General features: G+C 42.0%; 1 protein-coding gene and 1 pseudogene across 2 annotated transcripts; one reads left to right on the top strand and one right to left on the bottom strand.

Moving 5' to 3' along the window:
* Window positions 1-2599: 2599 nt before the first annotated feature.
* On the bottom strand, window positions 2600-8188 carry LOC109873888 (high choriolytic enzyme 1-like; annotated as a pseudogene).
* A 1627-nt stretch (window positions 8189-9815) lies between these two features.
* On the top strand, window positions 9816-22334 carry LOC109874234 (steroid hormone receptor ERR1). 2 transcript variants are annotated; one of them, XM_020466060.2, is made up of 8 exons: window positions 9816-10295; window positions 12636-12759; window positions 16268-16651; window positions 16832-16948; window positions 17167-17280; window positions 17518-17685; window positions 17916-18185; window positions 18827-22334. In XM_020466060.2, the coding sequence occupies exons 3-8, from the start codon at window positions 16273-16275 to the stop codon at window positions 19078-19080; spliced, it is 1302 nt and encodes a 433-aa protein (XP_020321649.1). In that variant the 5' UTR covers window positions 9816-10295; window positions 12636-12759; window positions 16268-16272; the 3' UTR covers window positions 19081-22334. The 2 variants fall into 2 exon arrangements, with proteins under 2 accessions (XP_020321649.1, XP_020321651.1); XM_020466062.2 differs by lacking the exons at window positions 9816-10295; window positions 12636-12759 and adding an exon at window positions 13037-13362.

Genomic DNA, 22334 nt, shown 5'->3' on the forward strand with positions numbered 1-22334 from the left:
ACAAACTACATACCTGAAATGAGAAAAACAACATGTAATATGTCTTATCAACACATTTTGCAACATTTTGCACTTAAGAACACTTAAGGAAATTAAAATTGGGAAATAAATGGTAAAAAAAAGTTCATACTCACTGCACTGACACAGGTTGTTGATCATTTGGCAAATCTGACCATAACTCTATACTCATGATTCTTGCTTACAAGCAAACACTCAAACAGGAAATACCAGTGACACGCTCAACATGGAAGTGGTCAGACTGTTTCACTAGCGCAGACTGGAATATGTTCCAGGATTCATCCGATTGCATAGAGTTTACCCCACATCAGTCACAATTTCATTTATCCATTATTTTACCAGGTAAGTTGACTGAGAACACATTCTCATTTACAGCAACAACCTGGGGAATAGTTACAGGGGAAAGGAGGGGGATGAAAGAGCCAATTTTAAACTGGGGATTATTAGCTGGCTGTGATGGTTTGAGGGCCAGATTGGGAATTTAGCCAAGACACCAGGGTTAACACCCCTACTCTTACAATAAGTGCCATGGGATCTTTAATGACCTCAGAGAGTCAGGACACCTGTTTAACATCCCATCGGAAAGACAGCACCCTACACAGGGCAGTGTCCCCAACCACTACCCTGGGGCATTGGGATACTTTTTAGACCAGAGGAAAGAGTGCCTCCTACTGGCCCTCCAACACCACTTCCAGCAGCATCTGGTCTCCCATCCAGGGACTGACCAGGACCAATCCTGCTTAGCTTCAGAATCAAGCCAGCAGTGGTATGCAGGGTGGTATTAATAAGTGCATTGATGACATCATCCCCACAGTGACCGTACTTACATATCACATACTTACATATCACAACCAGAAGCCAGGCAACATCCTCACTGAGCTAAAGGCTGCCGCTCAAGGAGTGGGACACTAATGCGGACGTTTATAAGAAATCCCACTATGCTCTCCGAACAGATAAAGAGTCAATACAGGACTAAGATCGAATCCTACTACTCTGGCTCTGACACTTGCAGGATGTTTTTATTTTTTATTTCAACCTTTATTTAACACGGCAAGTCAGTTAAGAACAAATTCTTATTTACAGTGACGACACCGGCCAAAACCAGACGACGCTGGGCCAATTGTGCACCGCCCTATGGGGCTTCCAATCACGGCTGGTGGTGATATAGCCTGGATTCGAACCAGGGTGTCTGTAGTAACGCAACTAGCACTGAGACGCAGTGCCTTAGACTGCTGCGCCACCCGGGGGCCCCTGCTGCACCACTCAAGGGCCCCCTGGACAAAAGGATTGACTACAGCATCATAGTGCCCTCAAAACTCATCACTAAGCTATGGACCCTGGGACTGAACACCTCCCTCTGCAACTGAATCCTGGACTTCCTGACGGGCCTCCCCCAGGTGTTGAGGGTAGGCAACAACACATCTGCCACTGCTGACCCTCAACACAGGGGGCCCTCAGGGATGCTTAGTGCTTAGGCCCCTACTGTACTCCCTGTTCACCTATGACTGCCTGGCCATGCACGACTCCAACACCATCATTAAGTTTGCTGACAACACGACAGTGGTAGGCCTGATCACCGACGACGATGAGACAGCCTATAGGGTTGAGGTAAGAGACCTGGCAGTGTGGTTTCAGAACAACAACTTCTCCTTCAACATCAACAAGACAAAGGAACTGATTGTGGACTACAGGAAATGAAGGGCTGAGCACGCCCCCATTCACATCGACAGGGCTATAGTGGAGAGGGTTGAGAGCTTCAACTTCCTCGGTGTCCACATCACTAAGGATCTATCTTGGTCCACACACACCAACACAGTCATGAAGAGAGCACTACAATGCCTCTTCCCCCTCAGGATGCTGAAAGGATTTGGCATGGGCCCTCAGATCCTCAAAATGTTCTACAGCTGCACCACTGACAGCATCTTGACTGGCTGCATCACCGCTTTGTATGACAACTGCTCGGCATAACACAGTTTGGCGCTACAGAGGGTAGTGCGTACAGCCCAGTACATCACAGCTCCCTGCCATCCAGGACCTTTATTCCAGTCGGTGTCAGAGAAAAGCCCGAAACATTTTCAAAGACTCCAGCCACTCAAGTCATAGACTATTCTCTCTGCTAGCGCACGGCAAGCGGCACCGATGCACCAAGTCTGTAACCAACAGGACCCTGAACAGCTTCTACCCTCAAGCCATAAGACTGCTAAATAGTTCATTAAATAGTTAAACAAATAGCTATGTAGACTATCTGCATTGACCCTTTTTGCACAAACTTTTTTGACTCATTACATACGCTGCCGCTACTGTTTATTATCTGTCCCTTTATTCCTAGTTATATGTACATATCTACCTCAATCACCTCGTATCCCTGCACATCGACTCGCTAATGATACCACGTGTATATAGCTAAGTTATCGTTACTCATTGTGTATTTTTTATTACGTGTTTTACTTTTCTATTATTTCTCTCATTTCTTTCTCTCTGCATTGTTGAGAAGGGCCTGCAAGCAAGCATTTTACTGTTAGTCTACACTTGTTGTATATGAAGCATGTGATGAATTAAATGTGATTTGATCCTCTGAACATCAACATCCTATTTTCACAGACGGGTTAGGAATAGGAGTGATGGTGTCCTTCCCATTCTCAATTGAGAAGGCAGGTCCTAAAATGGAAGAGGGACACATTTTATGAGAAAAGAACAGTATCAAAACAGTAGGCAGTTGACTCTTAAAAAGTGTACCATCATGTCTTACAAAGCTTGAAATCCAAATTGGGTAATGCATAACAGATGAATTGTCATATGGCGTATTTGGATTGTTGGTGTCCTGTTTCTGGAAGTATAGATGGATATGAGTATATATGAAAGTGCTTCTGATACTTGTTGATGTTGTTGAGGTAAGATAGCGCAATTCTTAAAAGGTGTCAATTAATTTGATTTAATATATGGGCACTTGACCATGAGAGTGAGATGATAGTTTTCCCCAATTGACCAATAGATCTTGACATACTGGTCTCCGTCACTCCTGTTGTGCTCATGGTAGATGCCCAGTGTGTGGACATGTGAGTAAAACTCATCCAGTTTTACTCTGAATGTCAATGTAGTCTGACTGGCCACTCCAGGGACCAAATCGAATGCAGGTTCTTGTGTGAAACGATTTCATGGACGTCTCAATCATAGCCTTTTCGGAGTCATCTGTGATGAAGACCAATAAGACTTCTGTCTCACTTGCATTATCACATCATAACATCAGATTATATGTGTTCATGGTTTAAGAATAAATAATGATTGTGCTATGTCAATTTATAAATAAAATAATTATTTTCACTTACAGAAGTAATTGTCTTATGATATAATACCTCCACCAGTCCAGAGGAGGATTTGGTCCATCTGCAGTAGTTGCTGTTGCCCCAACACTTCATGGCGTTTATGGCCCTGAGTTCAGCTACATCTCCCTCCATCAGCATCTGGCTCATCCCTTAGTGCAGAGTCAAGTGGATGGCTCATCCCTTAGTGCAGAGTCAAGTGGATGGCTCATCCCTTAGTACAGAGTCAAGTGGATGGCTCATCCCTAAGTGCAAAGAGTCAAGTGGATGGCTCATCCCTTAGTGCAAAGAGTCATGTGGATGGCTCATCCTTTAGTGCAAAGAGTCACGTGGATGGCTCATTCCTTTGTGAAGTCAAGTGGATGGCTCATCCCTTAGTGCAAAGAGTCGAGTGGATCACATAACGAAGATATGGATTGTAGATGTTATGTTAATCAGATACTGACTTGTGAGCTTATAAATCAATCTTATGTACCTTTGTTTGCCTCAAGGATCCTTGTAGTGATGTCTAAAGTATTAGATTATTTGCTAATGACATCTGAAAAGGAGTGTACAGTTACATGGCAGCTGCCATACTGCAGTATTTAAATATTTCTTGCTAGTTCAGCATTGTGTTTCTAGCTAGTGTTGTAAATTGCACAAATAATATGTACCTTTTCAATATACAGTAGACTTGATTATTATATAGCACTGCACAGTATTGTGCATTTAAAGTGAAAACGTACCATCCTCAACAGGCCATTCTTGCAGAGGAGACAATCACTACGTGAGTGATTCTGAACACTACAGTGAGTTGAGAGTTTAGATAGGAGCTCAGCCGTGGCGAGGGCTCCAGCTTTTACAAGCGGAGAGTGGGCCTGGGAGAGACCAAGCAGGAACAAGGCGAAGATGGCGAAGTTGAGGCTCTGGTCCGTGCTCCTTTAGCAGGTGGAGATGCTCAAGGTGGAAGCAGGTGTGTGAGTGAGACAGAGCATAGTTTTTATACAGCCACACAGGGAGGGACCACCAGGCCATATGTCAACACGAGGAGCCTAAAACAAGTATCTTAGAAGAGGGATTAGTACAGTAACCTCGCCCATCCATTCAGTCACTGACTCATGATACATCTACAAGGGCAGGTAGAGTTGTGATAGCTATGTTTTTCATGAATAATCTTAGCTCTAATTAATCTTCATCTGATTACAGATAGTAGGCCTAGGCATCTACAATGTATAAGTCAAGTTGGACATATGGGAGTATGGAGTTGGCAAAGCTCACATACTAAGACATTAAAATATCACTCAAAGAGTAAATTTATAGAATCCATTAGAAAATGAATTAAGTGCTGTATATATTACAAAGATTATTTGAATTTAACATATTAACATAAATCTGTATTGTAAAGCAGACTGATTAAGGGCTCTATTCATTCCATACTGCTAAAACTCAGCATTACAACATGATTGAAATTTAAAGGCAATGTTCCTGTGTTAGCAGAGACTGCATTCATGGTAAATGCTGCAGATGTCATCTTAAGAGGAAATTACCTTTACATTTCTAGCGTGCTCTCTGTAACACTTCAGCGATACAGATTGAATAGAGCCCTAATGGTCCAAATGCTTCAGTTTTCAGCGAGGGAGTCCATTGTGGATGTTCTGTCACTAAATAAACCCTTACTTTTAACAGTAGGCTAACACTTTACATTAAGGTACCATTTAGGGCCTCCTGAGTGGCGCAGCGGTCTAAGGCAACAGTACAGACCCAGATTTGATCCCAACTGGGGGACACCCAGCCATGACTGGGAGACCCTTGAGGCAGCGCACAGCGTTGTTTGGGGTCAGGGGAGGGTTTGACCGGTCAGGATGTCCTTGTCCCATCATGCTCTAGCCACTCCTTGTGGTGGGCGGGGTGCCTGCAAGCTGACTTTGATTGCCAATTGTATTGTATTGGTGCCACTGGCTTCCGGGTTAAGCGAGCAGTGTGGCAAGAAGCAGTGCGGCTTGGCAGGGTTGTGTTTCGGTGGAGGCATGGCTCTCGATCTTTGCCTCTCCCGAGTCCATACGGGAGTTGCAGCAATGGGACAAGGCTATAACACCAAATTGGGGAGAAAAAAGGGGTAAAAGTACATAAAATATATACAGTACCCGTCCAAAATTTGGACACACCTACTCATTCAAGGGTTTTCTTTATTTTCTACATTGTAGATTAATAGTGAAGACATCAAAACTATGAAATAACACATATGGAATCATGTAGTGACCAAAAAAGTGTTAAATAAATCAAAATATATTTTAGATTCTTCAAAGTAGATTCCTCAAAGGTACCGTTTATAAAGAGTATACAGTTGTTTATAAATAGTGAATACTAAACTACAGATAATAGTTAGTTTACTATAGTTCAATTATAGTTTATTGTATTACATTGTTTAACATATATAGAAAAGAGTTTTGATCCTCATAACCATGTAATCTGACATACTGGGTGAGGTTGCTGCAGTAATCCCTCTGCTAAAAGGCATGTTGACCCAAAGTGATGATAAAAAGCATAAGCCTGTCTGGTAGCACCTCCCTATGTGGGTCTCTGACAGTCTCACACACCTGTTCCTATGCACCGGATGACGGTATCATAGGTCAGCCATTTAGATAAGGTAGAGGTTAATCAAACTCAACCAAAACAACGGAATTGCCATGGAATCGCATGGGAGAAAGGGCCGTGGGAGAATGTTCCCGAGTCTCCTCATTGCCCTCCAGAAAAATGTGCCTACATTTAGGCTATTGTTCATATGTGTATTTCACATGTTGCGGTAAAAAGCTGAGTATAATGCTTGTATAGATGTCAACCCCAACACATGTTCATCGTCCTCTGGGGTGGCAGGTAGCCTAGTGGTTAAGAGCGTTGGGCCAGTAACCAAAAGGTTGCTTGTTTGAATCCCTGAGCCGGCTAGGTGGAAAAATTGGCCGTTGTGCCCTTGAGCAAGGCAGTTAACAACAACTGTGCCAATGATGTTGATTAAGGCCGCCCCCCCACACCTCTCTGACTCAGAGCTTAAATGCGGAAGAAGCATTTAGGTTGAATGCATTCAGTTGTCCAACTGACTATCAGCTTTCTCAATCAACTGCATTACAGTAAAAGGCGACTGACTACCACCACCGAGTTCTGTATACTAACCATTTTACATAAACAGGACTTTGCATTTAGCAGTCACTTCTAAACCTGAAAAGGGACAACTTGTACAGCCAAATCTATCCAAATCAGACTTTAGTAACCACATTGTGGGCCTGTTACAATACATCAATCATGACAGATTTGATGAATATCCAATATTTTTACATCAGATGTGTGGAATGTGCTCCAATCTGGTCAATGGAACAGTCTACGCTCCTTTACCGCATCTATGGTTGCTATGTTCATACCATTCTGGAACTTTGAGGGGTCATGACATAGCCTTTCTAGTAATTCAATAGGATCTCAATGAGCTTATTCTACATTGCAGTGCAGGCGAGTTCAAACTGTGATATATCCAGTGCTTGACTTGGGCGGGAGCTCACCAGAGCTGAGTACCAGTACCTCAAATGTTCTTCTGCTTGAGCTCCTGTTCCTCTCATAGAATATTAGCTCAAAAGAATTGTGGTGTTCCTGCACCTAAATATAAACAGTAGGCATACCGGCACCCAAAATGAGTACTGGCAGCTATTCCAGTCCAAGTCAAGCACTGTATAGATAAATTGTGACTGACTGACTCATCTACAAATAATAATGAGTATTTATTTATGATGCAAGGTGATTTGTAGATCAGTCAATCGGCTGTCGCCTGCACCTATGGCTCTGATAAACCATCAAGCCTGCATGCGCAGTTGACTCTGTGACCTTGTGCTCGAGGACACGAAAGCAGACGTCACCACAGACAGGCACATACTGTAATTGGCAATGTAATAAAAACACCACTAGAGAGCGCTACAATACAACAACTAATGAAATGCGACAATTCAGATTCCCCTGACATTGAAAAGCTAAAAAATAAATGTATATTGATCAAATATGTCTGTCCTCTTTCTAATTCTATACCATTTATGTATGCTAAAATATTGCCACTCAAAACCAATGCTAACAGGTGACAGGTGTCCTATTCCACAATGACCCAGTAATAACTAACACAATAACTAACGCGTCATGTGACATGCCATGCGGCCTAACAGTTATGTGTGTTTGGCTATTGGATGAGTAAAATTAAGATACCAGTATGCTTTCTCCATTCAGAGAGGATAGGGTTGTCTAATATATAGAGGGTGTTGGTCTTCAGAGATGCAATGCCAGGGAAGAATGGCAGTACTAGAATGTAATGTTCGGCTGGCTGGTGGAACATTTCCTGATATGACAAGGCTTACTTTTTATTTTTTATATCACTGAGGGTCTCTCTTTCACCCCTTCTCCCATTTCGACCATGTCCCGTTTCCCTATTTGTTCAGTTCACTCTTGGTTACTTAACCTTAGATGGACAAGAACAGGCTGAGGACACCCTAAATAATTAACTCCCTTTATATCCTTCTCTGCAACCATTTGGCAGCAGACCCCCAACGCCAGGATGAAAAAGCATAATTCAATAAAAAGCCATCTCGTTAAAAGTACGCAAAACAATTAGATGAGTGGGCTACAGTAGTAAGATACACATATGCACAACAACTGGATCACAAAGAGAGTAGCCTAGCTTTGTGGAAGCTTTAGTCGGCATACACTTTTCACTATACAAAGCATTATCTGTGTGGTTGCTTGTTTTAGTGCCTGTGTGTCTGTTGTTCACACCTGTCTCTGGTCATATGACCTGTCAGCATGCCACCATCCCAGGCCATGGCCTCCTTTGACATACAGCACATTCGTTCATACCTATTCTAAAGTCGTACAATGTTTCACGTGACTCCTCAAAAGAGGAGTGTTTAAAGGACTAGGCAAGGCATCTTATGCTCTAACAACTTAATTAACAATAATAAATAAAAACATTCACTTCAAGCTCCTAAACCTACCAATCGCCCAGAATATAGTGTATGTGAAACGCCGTTTTTGCAATAGGGGATAATGCGTGTGGAGCTGGTGTGGAGGTTGACTGCAGCAACATGCAAACCGTTTGAAATGCAGCGCATGCGGAATCCGTGTATGACCTTCAATTCAAGGTCGATGTTTTTCTCAATGACACCGGGAACACTGCCATCAGTCTCCAATCTCTCTGCAGTGTCTCTGAAAATTTCTCAGACGTCATAGGTCTAACACATGAACATACAATACATTATTATAAGCTAACAATTTTATGATTGATATGTTTGATTAAATAATATTTACTGTTACATATTTGTATTATAGGAGACTACCGCATGTGGTCTTCCTCATGCTAAGCTATTTTAACAAACACACTACTTAGATAATTCCAGTTGCCAACTGTTCTGTGTTTTAAAATGAATTTTCCGCGGACAGGGGAAATGGGTTGTCGGCTCTTTCCATGACTGCGATAGCACTGCATGCGCACCCCTCTCCCTTCCTCTATCGATGCCAGCTGTTATAGTCAAGTTAACAAGCGGATTCTAGACTTCGGTTTTTCCTCTTCTCATCTCGTTGCAGTCGTCCACTGACCCCCACTTCCTTGGCATCGATCCAAAACTCCGCGTACCAGCTGACGAGTGTTGCCTACGTAGCGCAGTGAGCCGGGTCAGAGTCACAAGACCGAGTCGACTGAGCTCGGTTGCAAACATTTTCCATGCCATCTAAAGCTATGTTTACTATGGTGTCGTTTGATCCATTTGGGGACATGAATTCCACTGCATTACAGACATACATGTCCGAAGAGAATGTATTTTGCAAATTGGCCCATAATGAACTGGTTATTGTTCATTAGAAACTCTGGTATGACAGGACTAGGAAATAGTGCAGAATTTATATTGTGAAGCTATTTGGATTGCATAATGCATAATCAAATTTGGATTGCATAATCATATAGCTGTTTATGAAATTAAGTAGGCTAGGCCTAGACAAACAAATTATCAAACTGCAGAAGCAATCCAAAATGCAGCCTTTATGGAAGTTAGTAGGCCTAACTTAATTGGCCTTCCTGGTAAAATAAAAAATGTAATAAAGATCACCTAATTATTGGTCCAACTATTTATAATAGGCTGGGCCTACTGTAAATTATTGAAATCCATGAACCTGTAAAAGGAATTATGGCATATTACTGGTTGGCATTGGAGTTTAGAGGCAGCACATAGCCTATTCGATGCAATAATAAACCAGGCACTCTTACTGCGCTTTCTGTATGTTGGTAGTGAGCACGATCTAAATACCATAGGTAATGATCACGACAGTTTTTTTTCTCTATATGCGATGTATAAAACCTAAAACAGTGAGGCTACAGGCTGACGCTAGACTACAGTAGGTCATTTTTTCATTGTTGCAACGTAGATGACGCTGATGGAAGGAGGCTGGATTGGAGGACGCGCACGGACGTAACGGAGACACCGCAGACGCAAATTGAGAGAGGGAGGAGAATGGACAAGGGATAGGCTATACGTAACTAAAACCTCAGTTGTAGCAGCGAGGATAATCTACAACCTCCAGTAACATCAATATGCAGGACCAGGCCTGATAAGAGAATAGCCTATGGATTAAATACCACATTTGGTTGACCATTTTTTATCAGCTGCAATCAGTCTTTCGACGCTGTGTCCCTTGATACATTGTCGCAGCAGTTTCTATTTTCAAGCAATCATTTTAGAAACATTTTGCGCTACGACGACTGATCGCAGCTCAGATCCTACAATTTAAACATAAATAAACGTTTTAGGCTATTATTTTGGCCACGAGCTGCATCCACTCTTGTGGCAATGTCGAAACCCCGGTGAGTATAACCGTGGCTTGTAGTGGAGTTCTCTGTGGCTTCCGTAGCGACAGTACTGCCTGGTCTGAGACCTCTTTCCTGCGATGTTCACACAAATACAAGTAAGTGCTTGATAATGGTCAACATTGTAAATCTGTCAAAATATAGGCCTACTGTAGTCTGTATTCCGCCTGAATCACTTGCACGCGCGGTTCCTCTCTATTCTGCAGCTGATTAACTTTGCATAACCACGTTATTGAAGTGGGACGCGCTAACGATAATTGTAACGGTGAGTTGCTGTAATAATAAGATACCGAATGCTTTGGCATGTGTGTTGTGTTACTGGGACATCATGACTGACCCAAAGAGTTCGGTCAATTCCTTCTAACCTACATCAAGCTATAGCTTTACCCTCACTCATCAGCGCAATGTAGTTACCTACACATTTTCATGTAGGCTTTTATTATTCCAAACAGATTGGTATGAAATAGATCCAAATAAATTATCCTTACTGTAGCATTTGGTCTGCAGTGGACTAGTTCTTGTTTCTGGACTTTGGCTACCACAGTTAAGTCATACATTGTACATATATATATATTTACCATTTAGCAGACAGACACTTAATCCAGAGTGATTTACAGGAGCAATTAGGGTTAAATGTATTGCTCAAGGGCACATCAACAGATTTTTGACTAGTCGGGTCAGAGATTCAAACCAGCAACCTTCCGGTTACTGGCCAAAAGTGTTTAACCGCTAGGCTACCTGCCACCCTTATCTCTCCAGGTAAAGGCCTGACCAATAGTCTTTGATGGCATTCTGAGTGACAACCATAATTTAAAGATACTTTTATGCTTTATGAACTCAATTTAAACACTCACACAGTTCAGTTTCTCAACTGCTGTTCGGTTAGTACATTTCATCATCAGAATGCAGGTGAATAGTCTCCCAAGGGAATAACCTGTGCAAACTATGACCCTCCAGGACCAGGATTGAGATTCCTGATCTTAAGAAGCCATAATCCAGTTTTGCAATTAACCTTTCACCGGTCTGAGATCAGTTGGCAAGGTCACCTCTGCTGCTCTCACTGTCTCTCCACAGTGCTGCATGCAAAGCTTTCAAATTGAACTTTAGATATGCTCAGTCCTTTACACAGAAACACCAATTGTGTTATAACAGTTCTTAATCTGAGATAAGGAACATTTACAGAGATAGTTAACTAAAAACAAATACTGGTATCAGACAAAGGAAGGAGACAGAATTGGGTATTTTGTTGATGCTGTTACTGTTGAGTTTAAAGTGTCAATTGTCAAGATAGATTTTCTTGGCTCAGAGCTCATCATGATGGTCATTCAAAGCCTTTTTTTATAATGTGCTAGATGTTGTAGAAGATGGTGCCTATCATCGTGCAGAACTTGTGTTAGTAAAAAGATGACGCTATCTAGAAACAGTTTTAGACAAATTTGTCTGTCAGTTTTTGAGCTTCACTTCAGGTTAAACTATTTGTGATGCATGTGAACAATAGTTATGGTGCTGTATTTTCAACTTAAAATAGGAAAATGTATATGAATAATTATGAACTATTTTATACATATGGCATGTAAATCAGAGATTCTTTTCACTTTTCCCCTATAACATACCAATTTAGTCATCCTATCCCCTAACATTTCTTCCAATATTTTTTTGTCCCCCGGTCTTAAAACATTCATCCAACTTAAACATGTTCTGTGTGCTTGTGTCTGAGGGAGGCCAAATTGCAGTTACTCTATCTGTCCTTCAAGCTTTCCTGTGACTTTGACCTTTGGAATGTGTCACAGAGGGAGAGAGTTGGGGGAGGGGTGGTTGGGTGTAGTGTGCAGAAACGTGTATATGTGTGCTTGTGTGGGAATGGGAAAAGTGACTGCAATGATCCAAATTGTGTCTGTGAGAAAGACAAAAATGGTTTCCCCCTTTGTCAGCAATTTCTACCAAATGGTGTTGATGAAGATAACAGGACACAGTGTATGATAGACAGTCACTCAGTCATTTGATACAATTTGGTTTAGAGATAGGGAGTAGTTTAGTAGTTTTACAAAGCTTTGACAAATCTCTCTCTCTCTCATACACACACACACACACACACAAACACAGGTTTTGTTGGCTAAACATTTCAATACCCTAATAAGCTTGAAAATCCTAGACAGAGTGCTTAAAATATGATTGAGCCTTATAACAAGAATATATATCAACATCTTCGGGCTTATGTTGGTTAAAGCAACCATTATGTTTGGTGTACAGTACATACTGTATGTACACGTGTGTGTGTGTGTGTGTGTGTGTGGGGAGGGGTTAAGATTTAGATAAAGTACCAATTGGGAGACCAAGATGAAATGTGTTTTGTCCCTGTCCTATGACATAATCTTGAACATGCACATAAAAATACATGACCTGAGAAGAAATCAGAAATGTTTTGTCTTCCCTCTTAGGTTTCCTGATAATCAGACTGTTCTACCCAGACCATAGCCACAATTCTAAACCAATCAAATAAAAAGTGAGTGTGTTTACCAGGAGAGGAGACGAATACGGCTTTACAGCAGCACAGCAACACAGGTAATTGCTTTGTCTTCTATATCTTTCAATCAAATCTGAACCAACAGTAATTATGGATGTTCAATAGTGATCTGATCTATTAATGCGGTTGTGAAGTTTGCTGAAACTATTTTAAGATATGGTCAAACTGATTGACTTTAAGCACTGACAAAGTGTAGGACTACATACACTCAGCCTGTGGAGGATATGCTTGATAAAAGTTTGAAGGGTTTAATGATTTCACAGATCAAAAAGTTGCCATTATTTGTCAAATTAAAGTTGTTATTTATGATGTGTTTGCTTTTTATAAAGACTTTTAGCTATGCTACTAAGGCATACTGTAGTAGGCTGGGGTAGACAGTCACCCTTGTCTCAGTCTTTCATTGAATGACTTACATTGACTACTTCCTATTATGCATCAGACTTCCCATCTCCTCCTGTCTGAAAACCAACATTCGATTTCGACACGTTTGAGGATCATGACACGTTTTAGACGCGTTATAACATGTTAGCTACGTTGTGTAGCCTCTCAACAACACAAACCTGCGCGATAATATCGCCCGAGGGAAAGCAAATACTTGGGGAACTCAAGCTACATTGAGGGAGAGAGCTTGCTGACTAGCGGTAAGTTGATGTCACCTGATGAGGAAAGCCAACAATACACATAGATTGCTAGCTAACGTTAGCTAGCTATAGTAACGTTACTAGTATATTTTCTTTAGACTTCAGTTTGGGATTACCTAGCTAGTTATCTAAATATACGTGTTCCATTCAGCTAGGTAACTGAACCTCCAACACAGATCTAGATAGGGAATATTAGCTGGAAGGCTAGCTCGTTATATCTGAGAATGTGCAAACGCCACACATGTAACTTCACTTGCTATAACGGCTAACTGTGATACTGGCTAACGTTAGCTAGCTAGCTAAATTCCTCATAAAGCCAGGAAGAATAATAGGGACGTGGCATTCATTTTCTTATTACCTACACCTTTACCTGACCAACCTGCCTCTCACCGTTCCACGAATGGCTTTGCCCGAATTAAAGTACACGAACAAATAGTTAGTAAATGCATAGCTGTTAACACAGCTAGCTAGCTAGCTAACTCACATGCACTGCACATTTTATTGAATCTTGCGGGGGCTTCTTCCGGTTGTCTCTCGAGTTTGAGTTCAGCGAGGGTGACCGATTATATTGTTAAGGCTCATTCTGACAAATAGGCGTGAAGACCTCAGCATTTGTCAGATCATTGTCAGATCATTGAAATCTCTGTTTTACCACTTCATTTTATCACTCTTGAATATGTTCATTTCATAAAAGTCAGGAGATTATTATTTACCTGTTGGGATCATCATTATCAGAACATTGTAATTATTGAATAGCTTCACAAATAATAAATGGTCACCTATGCCAAAGATGGGAGCTAGAACAGCGTGTGAAATTCTTGGCATGGATATATTTTACTAGAAAGCATCTGTGCCTGTGTCTCTCTCCCTCCTTTGCAGTTGGACTGTAAACTCCTGTTACAAATAGTAGAGAGGTGGGGTTGGGGTCAGGGTAGTAATGTCATAGTTGACGTGTTACGTAAAGGCGTAAAGATTACAGGCCATAGTGAACGGCGTGTGAGAAGCATTTGGCCACTGGACCAACCAAAGTACATTGGCCCACATTGCAACACCTCCGGCTGATCTGTGGAAAGGAGGAGAAGGGTAGGACCAGTGGCCTACAGTGTAGAGTTCAGAGACAGGATCCCCTTTTTACACAATCCCTGTCTGTGTGCTGTGTGCTGTCATAATCGCAGAATCTCTTTAAGTAACATTTTTGCATTACATTTTGAAAGTGTTCTCTTTCTACAGTTGTACAGATGATTAAGTGATAATCGGCCATGCACAACTGTCTCTAATGCTGTTTGTAGGTTCAGTGCGTCACAATGGAGAGTGTTGGGAGTGTCGTCCATCTCCTTACTGGGATTCCTTATGGGGTTAAGGGATTGCTGCTACTCTGCTCTGGATTAATGACCCTAATCTGGAGAGGTCAGAGTAGGTTGGAGCTGGGATTATGGTCTCTCTCACATCCCTTAGCATTTTAGCGCTCAAATACGGTACATACGGTACTCTCACACGCATGCTTGAACACGCTCTCCCTTCCCCTTCTCTGGCTCCATCTCGCTCGCCTATTTCTCTCTCTCTCTCGTAATTCAAAATATCCCATTATTGTTATGTCAAATTATTCTCTGCTGGTGTGCAGCCATTTGTCTTATAGGCTACTGGTTGTTGCATATCTATGAGGCAATAGGTACCCACACTGCAGTAGGGCTGGGAAGCGCCAGGGACTCCAAGATACGATATCATGATACTTAGGTGCCGATACAATATGTATTGCGATTCCCACGATTCTATATTTATTGCTGTTCAATATTGTGATTTCATGTTCCAAATATGTCTACTGCTGAGAGATGAGAGCATGAGAACATTAGTTTGATCAGTCATTGAAATTAAAGTGCTGAAAACATGTTGGCTCACTATTTAAAAAGAGGATGGAGAACAAGCTAAATTAGGAAAAATACCAGAGTTTTGGTGCAGATGCAGCATGACTCCAATGTAATATTGTCCAAAATAATATTACGATATGTAACTGTCGTTGTTTTTCCTCCCATCACCTAGCAAGAATGATGCAATATTTAGCGATAAGGAGGAGACTCCACCCAAAGTGGGGTATGAATACCACCACGGGGAAAGCCATGCCTTTGTCTGAATTACAGCTGAATCGACCCTTTGGGAAGAATTCAACTTGGTTAAGCTTTTCTAGTGTCCCTGAGTTATTTACTCTGAAAATTAGAACCTAACAGTTGGCGTTGTCGGCAGGATTCACCATGATTTTTTAATCAAACCAAAGAGTCCAGATCAGTTGTAATTCAGACAAAGGCATGGCTTCCCCCGTGGTGGTATCCATATACCCACTTTGGGTGGAGTCTCCTCCTTATCACTAAACATTGCATCATTCTTGCTAAGCAGGGAACTAAGTGATATGAGCCTTTAACGGTTTCTCCCCTTGTCAGTACTGTCACGTGGATTGTTTTCCCTGCGCTCAGCCCCTCCCAAGCATCGTTATGGCACCCCTCATGTCTCTTTTGTAACTAATGTTCCTATACTTCTGAGTATAAGTGTTCCAAGTTTAACCTCAAATCCAACACTGTGAAAGCCTACAGTTTTTTATGCTTTTAATAAGGGAAAAGGAGGCATATTACAGTGTGTATTATGTTCAGTCTTTGCAGCTCTCTGTTGGTGCTTGACAGTCAAGCCAAAGGTGTCTTCGCCGTGACTTGTCAGATGTCAAGCGAGTGATATAATTCAGCATTGAGGCAACAGCTTTGATTATTTTAATGTTGTCTCCTTAGGATTGATGTTGGTCCTGGTTGTCTGGAGGGGTGTAGAGATACTAACATGTAATGAATAGGTGACTCAGAAATGGATGTGTGACAGTCTGATACCTCTGTCTCACCCCCCCTATCTTTCTCCCCTCTGTCTGCAGTGATCATGTCTTCCAGGGAGCGTCGGTCAGACCTGTACATCAAGGCAGAGCCCAGCAGTCCAGAGGGAGGTGGTGGGGGCCGGGCCAGCCCAGGGGGAGCCTCCTCAGACTCCTCCCAGAGTGGTGGAGGTGGGACAAGAGGAGACGGGGTTGGGCGCTACTCACCCCCTCTGTACACACCGGCCCTGCGGTGCCACTTCAAGGAGGAGGGTGGTGATGGGGCGGAGGAGGGATCCACAGGTAGCGGAGGAGGGCGGTGCAAGTATGCCCTGAGCACACTACCCAAGAGACTGTGTTTAGTGTGTGGAGATGTAGGATCTGGCTACCACTACGGTGTAGCCTCGTGTGAAGCCTGCAAGGCCTTCTTCAAGAGAACCATCCAGGGTAAGGATGTGTGTGTGTGTGTGTGGATGAAGTTGAGTGTGTGCCTTGTGCATTTCTGCAATCCAGTATAGTGAATGAAATGGGATAGACCTTGATTGCTTTGACAGATGTCTCATATCGCTATTGTTTGTTTATTCTCCTTCTCTCCGTCCTTCTTTACACCTCCTTGCCTTACCTAAGGTAACATCGAATATAGCTGTCCTGCGTCAAACGAATGTGAGATCACCAAGAGGCGCAGAAAGGCTTGCCAGGCGTGCCGCTTCACCAAGTGCCTTAAAGTAGGCATGCTGAAAGAGGGTGAGCGTATGACCCATAGCCCTTAACTAGTGGTCTGGACTGGTCTGGTCTGGAGACACTGTTTGATGCAGTGTGGAAAGTAGTTATTTGATTAAGATCTGCCTTTTTTTTTATCTCCATACTTCTCCAAACAAAGGGAATTTGTTTCTCTTTTTCTCTCTCACTCTCCTACTCTCCTTGTCACTTTCTATTCATTGTCGTGGTGTTGTGTGTTGCAGGAGTCCGTCTGGACCGGGTCAGAGGAGGGAGACAGAAGTATAAAAGGCGTCCAGAGGTGGAGAATGCGACCTACCAGAGTGCCCCTCTACCGCTTAGGAAGGAAGGGGAGAAAGGTAGGAGATTGTTCAGGAGACATTTTCAGAGTTTTTCAGTTAAGAAACACTCTTAACTGTGCAGTCTGTTTTTCCAGAGAGCCTTCATTTCTGAACAGAAGCATCAAGTAACATCATGGAACTATTTCCACATAAGGATGAGTTTAGATTAACATAGTGCCTTTGTCCTTTGTTTTATGGTAAATGTAACATCAGTTGTGCCATGACCTTTGCTTTCTGTTTGTGTGCGTGACCCAGGCTCCTCCAACATCATCGTGTCCCACCTCCTGGTGGCAGAGCCAGAGAAACTGTTTGCCATGCCTGACCCCCTGCAGCCTGATACGGCTCAGCGCACACTCACCACCCTCTGTGACCTCGCCGACCGCGAACTGGTCGTCATCATCGGTTGGGCCAAACACATCCCCGGTAAGGGGGACAGGGAAGAGGGATTGGTGGGGAGGGAGATCGGCATGAGAAGAGAATGGCGGAAAGTAAGGAAAGTAAGGTGAAATAAGTTAGTGGGAACTAGCCCTCAACTCTTATCAGTAGCCCTGCAGTGGTTCATTATGCCTTGATCAGGGACTAGAATGCTGTCTCGTTGTATCAGCTTTTAGCCTAGTGATTGATAAGTCAATCTACCCTGTCCCCCACTGTAGGCTTCCTGTCGCTGTCCCTGGCAGACCAGATGTCGGTGCTGCAGTCCGTGTGGTTGGAGGTGCTGGTGCTGGGTGTGGCCTTCCGCTCCCTGGGCTGTGAGGATGAGGTAGTGTTCGCTGAGGACTTTGTCCTTGACGAGGAGATGTCCCGCGTGGCTGGACTGACAGAGCTCAACGCAGCCATCAGCCAGCTGGCCCGACGCTTCCGCTCCCTGCAGCTGGACCGGGAGGAGTTTGTCATGCTCAAAGCCATCGCACTCACCAACTCCGGTAAACTAGCTATACAAAAGTATAATCCTAGAATACCTTTACAATCAGCATTATGTGGAGTGTCACAACATGAAAATGTGATGAAAGCAGTAGGTGAGACTGAAATACCGAACCCTCCATATGTACAATTAGTTGCTAATATGATGACATGCTTTATTTGAAGCACTATTCCACTTTCAGTTCCATTAAGCAACAGTTTATGTCCAACCGTTTATTTAAAAGGAAATACAACTCAAGGAATCAGCGAAGACAGATAAGTAAAGATAAGTAAAGATCAGTAAAGATAAGTAAAGATAAGTAAAGATAAGTAAAGATAAGTAAAGATCGGTGTCATAGTCTCCATTTTTGAAGAGATTGTTGATGAAAATAACTCCAGCCCTGAGGGACTGACAGACAATTACTGTAAACAGAAGATTCACCCCCACGGTCTGCTTAACCCACAAAGGCACTATGTGTTATGCAAATACAAAGATGGTCATTAGTCTGGACTGGTGTGTCCTGTTTCTTAATCATCCACATTTTCTGCCAAACACAATCTTACAAAACCATCTCTCCAAAAGATCAAATAAATCATTTAGAAAAAAACACCCTCTTCCCCCACTGATATACAGTCTGACCATGCTCCCCCTCTCCTCTGCCAGACTCTGTGTACATAGAGGACATGGAGGCAGTGCAGAAGCTGAGGGACCTCCTCCACCAGACCCTATTGGAGATGGAGTGCCAGCGACATCCCGAGGACCCCCAGCGGGTGGGGCGCCTCCTCCTCACCCTCCCCCTCCTCCGCCAGACAGCTGGTCGCGCCCTCACCACCTTCTACAGCATCAAGACCCGAGGTGGCGTGCCCATGCACAAACTCTTCCTAGAGATGCTGGAAGCCATGATGGACTCGCCCTAGAGAGAAGGGAGGATGAGGAGAAGCCAAGGAGAGCGGATGCAAGGGCACGATGAGAGATGGGCAATCTGCAGAGTGAATGGCTGGCTGCTGTGAACAGAGAGGTTTGTCTTAGATTTTGACCATGAAGAATGTGGAGATAATCTCTGGCCTCTTCAGAGATTCAAAATGGTGTTAAAAAAATGGAGAAAACATGTATACATGTTGTAGATGCCCTCAGTGGAGGTTGATGGTGGAGTTTAACACCTTAATACCTGACTGCCAAACTTCATTGAAAGAGTCCAAGACATAGTCAGTTTGAATGTCAGAATCATATTAGATTTCCAGTATCACTAAGGTTTTTCATTTGTAGCACTGGGCTCAGACATCAATTCAATGACTATTCCATGTTTGTTCAACGTAATTTCAACCAGTGTGTGTGCCCAGTGGGTAAGCTTCACATCAGAAACTACTGAAGAACTGCAGTTAGATATCTAAGACCAGACTGTAACCTTGTGGCTGAGTCTTGATTGTGAAAAATGCAATATCTCCCTCCACACAAAAGCCATACTAAAATACCAGGCAAAGAAACAACCATTTACAAAGACTGCAGTATAGGGTCAGACCAACCATGCACCCATAAGAGTAGTAGGTTAGTCTACATACACAGACGCACAGTCTTACAATTTACTCATAGGAATTACTTGCAATATTTTTAAAGCAATACAATACTTTACATACAAAAGAAAATAATAGTGGTAACTGGTTAGGCAATGACTGGCTATACGTATAGGCCTATGTGGCAGGGTGGGTGTGGAAAAACAGCTTATAAAAGGCTGTGCAAATGGTTATTAGTCCAAGAAAAGGGAATATGATGATTGTCAACAAAGTGTTGAAGTGTCGCTGTACTTGGAAGTTGTTTGGTTTTATTTATACTGTAAGTAGTCCCAATAGGCATACAAAAAAATGAATTATGCGCAAGCCTTTGTGTGAGTGTATGTGAGAGAGAGAAGGTGCGCTGTCATTTTGCAGTGTTGGCACCACACTGAAGCGGCAAGATCAGGGGAAAAAGGAACTGTTCTACGTTCTTGGTCAGCCTGGCCATAACAGAGTGAATAAAGAAGATTGGGTCAGAGGGGAACTACAATGGCTCCTGAGCATGTTTTCATTGGATTCTTGATTCTCCAGATCTCTTCACTGGTCCTCTCCAACCCCTCTGATTCAGATGGAATGTGCTGTTTAAAACCATTAGTTTGATTAACTGACTGCCGTTATTAGTGATCAAATCGATTTGGGGCTAAAATTAGGAATTTAAACTGTTTTTTTAATATATATATATATATATATGAGGTGTTGTTTCAGAGGAACAGTTTGCTTCTCCTCTTGCAGCCGCTGAAAGACTGAAGAAAGGGACTTCTGTTGTTTTGACCTGGAGGTCTTCGTACTGTGTATGACCTTTGAACTGCAAGCCTAATAGTGCCCAAATGGGGTTTAGAGCAACATGAAATGCAACACATTCAGCCTCATATGGGAATCTACAGCCACTCTGACTGAGACCCTCGTTTTAATCCTTCTCATAGTTTCTATTTGTCTGTTTACTCTGTTTTATGGGCTTGATTTGTGAACTACATTTATCTATTCAGAGCTCTTACAGTTTCTGTAAGCTACAGTGTCTGTAAGCTACAGTGTCTGTAAGCTACAGTGTCTGTAAGCTACAGTGTCTGTAAGCTACAGTGTCTGTAAGCTACAGTGTCTGTAAGCTACCAGAAATTGCAAAATGTAAAGGGCCTGGACTGATGGTCCTTTGGCCACTAGCTAAGGAAGAATGTGATTGTAAATCAATCAGAGCAGCAAAATGCTAATTCAATCTACAATGTCATCTTCATTTCTAGTAATACAGCACCCAACATGTATGATGTAGACTCTAAATCATACTTGTTGGGTGCTGTATTACTATAGATAAGTTATGACTGTGTATTTTCACTGTTGAGAACTTTAAAGCATGGTAAAAAAAAAGCTCATGAGAGCTGAATCCAGTAAATGTGTTAGTCCCTGACATGAATGATGGGATAGATTCAACTAATTGCCACTGTTAATTGAAATTCATACTTGAGTATCTGTTTTTTCTACAGGATTTTAATCTTGAGTTTAGATTGTTAAACTTGGAAAGTTTGGTACTGAAATAAGACGGTTAAACTCTGAAAGTTTGGTACTGAAATACCTGAATAAGGCAATCCATTGTGAATGTTGTGAATGTTATGTTTCAAATTTATTACTGAAATATAAATTTTTTTCTGATAATGCATTGAAGAAAACCCATGTTCTTTAGTATATTAATTCAACCATGTTGAATTAACATACTCTCCTCTCAATTACCCCACCTAGTTGTGAGAGGAGATTTTGCAGTCTGGAAACTCCCAAACAAATGTTTGAGATTTAGTTCTGTTCTTCGTGGCTGTGGATGTTTGCGTTTGATGACCATTTGTGGCTCCATTATTGTAATTCAGGTTTTTAAATTAAAAAGTAACACCAGGCGACAATTGTTTCAACTCTGTACTATATCTTGCTGTCTGATTTGTTATGTGTTCTATCATCATTTTTGTATTTTGTTTCTCAAAGACTGAATTTAAAAAAAAGTGTACAGTTTAATAAAGTTAATGTTTGTGTCAATATTAACTCTAATATAATAATACAAAGGTAGTGTTTTCATAGGGATACGCAATATGTAATGCCACTTTGTCTGTCATATATAGGTACGGTTGGTGGGGGGGATTTAGACTATCACAATGTAGAGGATGTAAAGTCATTGCTAATTGTTAGTATGTTTGTGTACATTGACGTAAATGAGCAATACAAGAAATTACCAAAACTCAGTTTCACATTTCCTTGTATAGTCACATAATGTAAATTAAACATCAACAGTAATAAAAATAATTAATAGTAGTACTAAAGCTTATAATATGGAAAAATTCTAATCGATATTTGTATTTAAAAAAATACTGTATTTAAAATATTAAATTCTATTTTTCACTCAATTTGCTGATGTTTGTTAATACTGGTTTAATTCTTTGTGTGGGTTTTAGTCTAATGGCTGTGAATGTCTGTGTTTGTACTGTTTTTCAGTAAGCTACAATGGTTCATTTGATGTGACTGTCTAAACAAAATGTTCATAATTAAATCACTGTGAAGACAAATGCTACACTGCAGGAAACAAGGGGTCAATTTAAATATTGTAGGTGCTTTGTGTTTTGTAATAAATTAGCAGACACCATCACATA

This window comes from Oncorhynchus kisutch, linkage group LG29, assembly GCF_002021735.2.
Source record: "Oncorhynchus kisutch isolate 150728-3 linkage group LG29, Okis_V2, whole genome shotgun sequence".
Taxonomy (NCBI): Eukaryota; Metazoa; Chordata; class Actinopteri; order Salmoniformes; family Salmonidae; genus Oncorhynchus; species Oncorhynchus kisutch.

Bases quoted from the DNA above. Each gene is read 5' to 3' on its own strand.
- LOC109874234 (XM_020466060.2), top strand. From the start codon at position 16,273: ATGTCTTCCAGGGAGCGTCGGTCAGACCTGTACATCAAGGCAGAGCCC. The intron at 16,949-17,166 runs GTGAGCGTATGA...TGTGTGTTGCAG, and splicing joins AGTAGGCATGCTGAAAGAGG to GAGTCCGTCTGGACCGGGTC. The intron at 17,281-17,517 runs GTAGGAGATTGT...TGCGTGACCCAG, and splicing joins TAGGAAGGAAGGGGAGAAAG to GCTCCTCCAACATCATCGTG.